Genomic DNA, 6,790 nt, shown 5'->3' with positions numbered 1-6,790 from the left:
CGTAAAAACACATTTGTAACTTGTTTCTATATTTTCAAATGCGTTTTATGAAAATCGTTAGAGAAAGGTTTGGAAAAATTATTCAGATATGGGTTGGTATATGTAAAAAAAATCTATGTGTACAGTATTACTTAAAAGAAGTACGCAAGTGCAATATGGCCGCCACTTTGTCTTTTTTTCTGACAGCCTTTGCCACCCTCTTTCTGCGTGTACGCCAAGAGACCACGACTCTGTTGTTGTGCTGTTTGGTGATTAGTCCGTCTTCTACCTCTGCAGCCTGACTGTCTGGCGCGGGTGGGCGGAATCATTGTTGGGCGCAGAGCGAGACTAGTTGGTAACGCCGCCGGGTGGCAGCAAAGGTATCGCGCGGAGGCGGAGCTCCAGCAGCTCTGCTCGCACTCCGCGGAGCGGAGACCTGCCCCCTGCACTGGAGACATGGCGGCTGTAGTAATCGAGAAGAACAACAAGAAGAAAACAGAGAAGAAATTCGCTGCTAGGGAAGAAGCAAAGCTACTGGCGAGCTTCATGGGAGTGATGAACACCATGCGCAAGCAGGTAGTCACCGGAGGCAGGGGGCGGGAGAGGTTGTCATTCTAGTCTCCTCCCATGAGTGTGTCTTGAGGCAACAGATGGACTACTCCAAGCAGACGTGTTACCAGGCACACCGAATATCTGTAGATATTATTTCACATAGCATAGAAGAGTGATGTCTTCGTAGCGATTGTAGATTCTGACAGTTGGGTGCGCAGACGCAACCCTGCCACTATCTTTAGTTGTGGTTATTAGGTGGGGCTAAAACACCAATCATAAGTTGAAACTGTTGCATCAAAGTACATCTAGCGAGAGATACTATGCACAAGCAGGTTGTCCCCGGAACAGGTGGACGGGAGAGGATGTCATGCCAGTATCCTCCATAAGTGTGCCTTGTGGCAAATTGACTACTCCAAGCAGATGTTACCATGCAGAGTAAATCGTTTTGTAGAATATCTGTAGATATGTTTCACGTAGAAGAGTGATGTCTTAGTAGAGATTGTAGATTCTGACAGTTGAGAGGGCAGACGCAACCTTGTCACTATTTTTAGTTTTGGCTTAGGTGGTTTCAGCTAGTGGTTAACGCCAGTTACAAGCTGAAACTTGCATCAGAGTACATCTAAGAGGGAGATGTTATATGAGGCGCAATACGAAGCCTTCCTCGATAATTTACAGGTAATCTTCATTAGTCCTACTCATCCTCATCACAGTACTTACTTTGGAGGTACCTCACCTCCCATGCAGGAATCTTTCACTTTCCATAACTCTTTTAGGTGCCCCATGCCCTCCTAGGTATACCTTTCCCTTCAACCTTCTGGTTTCAGTTTCATACCACTTTGGAGTAGGCACATTGCAAACTGCAAGAGAGGCGGGACATAAGTACTGTTGGAGGAAGATTAGGACTACAATAAATGAAAATTACCATTAAGTGATAGACATTACCTCCACGTCTGCTTCGCAGTACTTACTTTGGAGGAACACTAACTGCATTTGGTGAATGGGCCTAAAACAAACCACACCACACTACAACCACTTGGTGCAATGGACACCCTCCACCATTTTATTCACACAAGTCCTCATGAGACTGAGGAATCAGAACGTTACACCACTCAAAACCCCAGTCGCAAAGGTACAAGCCTCTTGCCTATGCACATTTGGTCGGTCATGCCTTACGAAGGTGTTTTGGTCAGCCCAAGTAGCTGTCCTACCAATATCGTGTATAGACCGCCTGTGCCTCAGCCCAGGACGTTGCCATAGCCCTTGTTGGCTTGCCTTGAACCCTGGGGGTACCCCCTCTCTCTTCAGATGATTCGGAAGAGAGAGGGGTTTGGGAAGTGGCAGCAGGGCTGTCCCTCTCCCTTCTCCTGATTTCATCCCTCCCTAACCAAGGCTCCCGTAATCCCTGCTTGGCGCTACCGACCAGTAACCCCTGTCTACGTCTGCCATCACCTACAGATGCATCCCTAAAATGCTTGTTTTTTAACTCTTTCAGGGACTTGTTGGCTGATCCCTCACTACTGATCGTTATTTCTAGAGGGGTGGGGTGTGTATGTACCGTTGGATCTTCAACCCGTCTAATCCACTTACTACTCTCTTCCTCCCTCTACTCGCCTCCTTCCAACTTCACCCACCTTTTCTCCTCTTTATCTCTGATGTTTCTCCTTCTCTTCCTCCTACCCCGGCCCTATGCTGTTGCTACCTTCTTTCCAACCACACTCCTTTCTCCACTTTAGTACACTCCTGCACTACCACTACTACTACTCTCTTTCCACTACTACAATCCCTGCACTAAGAATGCTGCTCCTCCTCTCACTTATACTGCTCTCCGTACTACCCTCTGTTGACTTCTAATACTTGGCTCCACCCTTTGATGGTGCTCCTCAGTCAGTGCTACTACTGCCACTCCCTCTGCCCCAATCCTGCTCTTCACTCTACTACCCTCTCCATCCAGCTACTATTCTCTCTTCACACTACTACTTGAACACAAACTCGGGGCTATGGTGCCCTGGCTCACCCTGCCTTTACACTCAGCTCTACTTTTTAATGCTTCCTTCTTCTCTCCTACAGTCCTTTCTCTAAGCCTCCCTCTCCTACTCACTCTTACTACTTCCACCCCACTCCTATCTCCCACACAATCTTTCTCACCTTCTATACACCCCACGCTACAGCATCCATCAAACAACTGGTGCCATTCTCTCCCACACAGACCTCACCTTTAGTAAGCTCTGCCACCAACTCTTTACCGATCCACCTCCTCTTGTGACCTCACCTGAATGATCCATGACTCTGCCTTTCCTGCTGTCTTCTTTTATAGTGTGGGGCTGGTGTATCATCCATTCTTCCCTTCCCATTGGCTTCAGTGCTCACCTGACAACCTGTACCAATCATTGCTGATCTTTTCCCCAGGAACCCTGGTGAGAGGCTTTAAAACAAAAAAAAACTTTAAGCCCCTCCCCCTTTCCAGCACAGTTTTCACAACACTCACTGATGGGTTTGCTGGTGTTCTGTGGATTTAAACATTTGGTTTTCTGCAGTTGTGATGAGTTTTCTGGTGTCCCGGGGTGTTGGTCGCTGTTGTGATGTGGTGAAGCCTTCTGGGCTGCATTGGGTGTCGTGTTATGGTTTCTTCCTTTGGTTGAATTTGGGCCGATTCTTCTAGACTGCTCCCACTGCAGGATGCAGGGAGTTGTTTCTGAAATAAAAAATTGAGATCTGTGGACAGCAACTACATCGGGAGACAGTGGGGTTAAGAAAAGATTTCTCTTTTTGCAACTTTTCCTCAATAGTTTATATGGACCCCACCACCCCATCTTTTTGCTTTGTTTTTTAACCTGTTCTGGCTTTTTCATGGCAAGTAAAGCCTCCCACTTCCTCTGCCTTTTGGTCGTTTGTTGTTCCGAAGCTGATCAGTCCTTCAGCTTATCAGTACTGGGAAAACTTTCCCTTTTTACATTTTCGTAACATTATAACCTTGCACACAGCATCTTACAATACAGTGCAATGGGGATACTTTTGTATCACCCTAGCTTTTTACGCTTGGGATTTTTGGTTACTTTTATTTGTGCCTAAAGACAAGCTGGTGGTAACAGATTCCTTTTTGCATACTTTTTAGTGTGCACATATGCGTTAACCGTGCATGGTTACAAAACATGACTAGTGCTCTAAAATGGCTGTGCCACGAGATGTTTGCTTGCTCTTTGGCCATATTGTTTGGCCTTTTTCCTGTCTTGCCACGTCAGGCAATCTCATATAAGGTCATGCACTAGCATGGCAAAGCTGCCATTTTCACTGGCTAGTGTTACCTTTGTGTGTGGCCCAAGAAGTGGGTGCGACTGTCTAGTCCCATTCCCCATGTGTGGAGCCAGAGAGTCTAGGTGTGGGGCATGAGTGAAACCAGCAGTTGTCTTTGATTGGGCTACTGTTTGAATGGTCTAGATCCTTGCCATTGGTGGTCTTGGACTTGCCTCCAGGATGGGGTTTGGATAAGAAGAGGACTCTTGCAGCCATTCCTTCAGATAAGCGTGGGGCCAAGAACCCCGTGTAGACGAACCGCTGACTGAAGAGCCGATGGCTGGCATCCCTTCCGGTTGGACTGCCTGATCTCCAAAGACTTTGAGCGGTGCTTCAGCCGTTGGTCTAGTTGGACTGTTGGGACAAACTCCCAGGTACGCCAGAGGGCCACTAGGAGTTTGTGGACTCTCGGAAGGCCCAACACCTTCCACTGGACAAACGAAGGACTCAGTCAAACGGCAACTTTAAACTGTGGGTTATTACAGCAAAAACCAACAGGGATCAGTACAGGGACAGAAGAAAACCGTGGACATCTCAACATCTCCTGGCTCGCAGACCAGTTTTAACCTACAATTGCGTCAGTGATGTCACAATCTGGGCCCTTCTCCAGAAAATGTATCGGACTACTCGATTGGCTGTCAGGAGCCTAATAACCTAATCACCTATGTGTGTCATTCTACTGGCTTTCGCATGTCAAGTGGCTGGCCTGGTCCATCCCCAAGTCACTATCTATAACAATGTTGCAGTGTGAGGATCTTGCCATTGGTTCTTGCCCGTTGCTAAACTGTGATTGGCTAGAGCTGGCGTTCCCAGGCCTGGGATCCGCAAAGGTTGTCAGCTCTTGGTGTTACTTCTCAAGGTAATAAGAATGACTGTGTCTGCATTGTAACTTGTGCATACCACCTTAGTCTATGAGAGTGCTCTCTTGCTCAGCGCAACACTTATCCCACTTTGTAACATCTTCGTTGCAAGCTTCTGTCTGGCACTGTGAGATCGGCTCCCTTTCCCAGCGCTGGTTGCTGTCCATTGTCTGTGTTCGGAGACCATTATTTGGAGCTGTGCAGCTCTGAATTATGAAGAATGATTCACATTTATTGCAGCTGGTGTTATTGTCGTTGAGGGAATGGAATGTCATCTGTATCTGGTGGCCTTATGGCAGCGGGTCCTGTCCCACACGTTTGCTCTCGTCCAGCCTGAATTCAACTCGGCTCTTGCTGAGATTTGTGTGGCCTGCTGTAATTTTCCTAAACCATAATGCAGCTTCTATAATGTTTGTGCTATTCTATAGTCGCCATAGGTTAATCACACATGGTTCTGTCAGGTTTCATAGGTGCTCCTGCAGCTCCATAAGGTTATTTGCATGTAAGCATCGGCAAGCTTTACTCAGGATCTCTTGCTTTTTGCGGTTTCTGCATTGCTGGGTTAAGCGAATGGCAAAATAATAAAAGCAATGACAGTATGTATATGTATCTGTCCTCTAACTATAGAACTGTACGCTTGTGTTCTTCGTGTATTTGAGTGCATGTTTATGTCCCGAAGCGTGGATGGCACGTGTACTTCATGTCTAATGCTGCTAAGTCATGGTGTCTCCTATCAACGTTAGCAACATGGCTTGTTGGCGCTTTAATCAATACTGTCAATTGAGGTGTCTTTGGTTGCAGCCTGCGGCTCCTCAACCACTCTGGGGTAGAGTTGTACCGCACCTGGCCTGTAGGGCTGGCTGAGGGGATACCTTGCGACATACTTATCGCTCATTCAAGCATCATGATCTGCATTTGATTGCCTCTTCTGCTGTTTTCTTGCAACTTGCCATGCAGGTCTTGATCCCACACACTGATGCTGCTCCCGGCACGAGGGCTCCTGCTATCCCTTTCAGTCCATCTGACAGCCATGATGGCATCCATGACCATATATATGCTAGCCAGCTCTTGTCCTTCCTGGTTCCTCATGCTTTATCTTCCATTTTAACATGCATCTGTACCAACTGTGCTACTGCATCTGAGAGAGTTCCGTTCTCTTCGTCGTTGGCTGGTATGAATGTGCAACAGGAACTCTCATCTTTGCTCAAACTCCTCCTTCCGTAGGCGTGAGGAGACCCAGAGCATATCTATTCTGGAGCTCCACCAATATCATTGCTCTGAGCTTTTTTTTTTTATTTTTTTTTATGGCGTTGAACCCATTTACTGTAGAGTGAATCGTTACCATCAGCTCCCAACAAGTGATCTGTAACCACTTGGCGTTAGTGTACGTCTGTATCCCTGATGTTAGATGCAAAAAACATTTGTGTTCTGCTGCATAGCCTGTGCTCTGCTGCCTCTGAGAAGTAATTACTCCCTCTTTTCACTCTGTTCAATCCTTCCAGCTGCTCCGCCTGGGCTGTTGGTGTCACCCCAACCGATCTCTTCTTTCTCTTATTGTTCATATATTCGGGAAGTCCTCAATCTTCACATCCTTCTTGGGTACAACCAATGAGGGCATATTGATGTGAACCAACAAGCAAACTTCTCCCCATTCGGGTGGCAGCTTCTCGTACGCCTTCGCATTAGTGATCCATCAGCACTGCGGTTCCTGCTTTCATTGCTGCAAGTTGTTCAGTTGTTTTGCATCCAACGTTCTCGCCAACTTCAACATCACCATCATTCTGATAACACTGGGCTGGTGTCTTCAGGGGGATTATTGGCATTGCTCCGGCTTCATTCTCCAGCCATTTCAATAACTTTGCACTTGCGTCCCACTCCTTCAGGCACTTAACATTCTCTTCCTGCACCTTGTTTACTGACGATTGGGCTAGTGTCGGTGCCTTGCTTCTCACCATTCCATCTGCCATACTGTACACTCATCCATACACTAATATCTGTGGTCTTTCCCAGCATCCGGCCTCTCCTATCTCCTTCACTCTTGTCCAGGGTATATGGCAATTCCTTCAATTTGATAGTCTTCGTTTCTCCCTTCTCAGGTCCATCGGCTA

At 47.1% G+C, this 6,790-nt stretch overlaps 1 protein-coding gene across 1 annotated transcript in view; it reads left to right on the top strand.

Moving 5' to 3' along the window:
- Window positions 1-279: 279 nt before the first annotated feature.
- Window positions 280-6,790, top strand: part of KLHL7 (kelch like family member 7) — a gene marked incomplete in the record, with an annotated part of 773,580 nt that continues 767,069 nt past the window's right edge. The window contains 1 exon segment of the mRNA XM_069648328.1: window positions 280-555. Within this exon segment, the coding sequence (XP_069504429.1) occupies window positions 436-555 (120 nt within the window).

This window comes from Ambystoma mexicanum, chromosome 2q (assembly GCF_040938575.1).
Source record: "Ambystoma mexicanum isolate Mex_15411 chromosome 2q, UKY_AmexF1_1, whole genome shotgun sequence".
NCBI classification, from domain to species: Eukaryota; Metazoa; Chordata; class Amphibia; order Caudata; family Ambystomatidae; genus Ambystoma; species Ambystoma mexicanum.
Note: the sequence above shows the minus strand (reverse complement) of the source record. Positions and strands in the feature narration are given on the sequence as shown.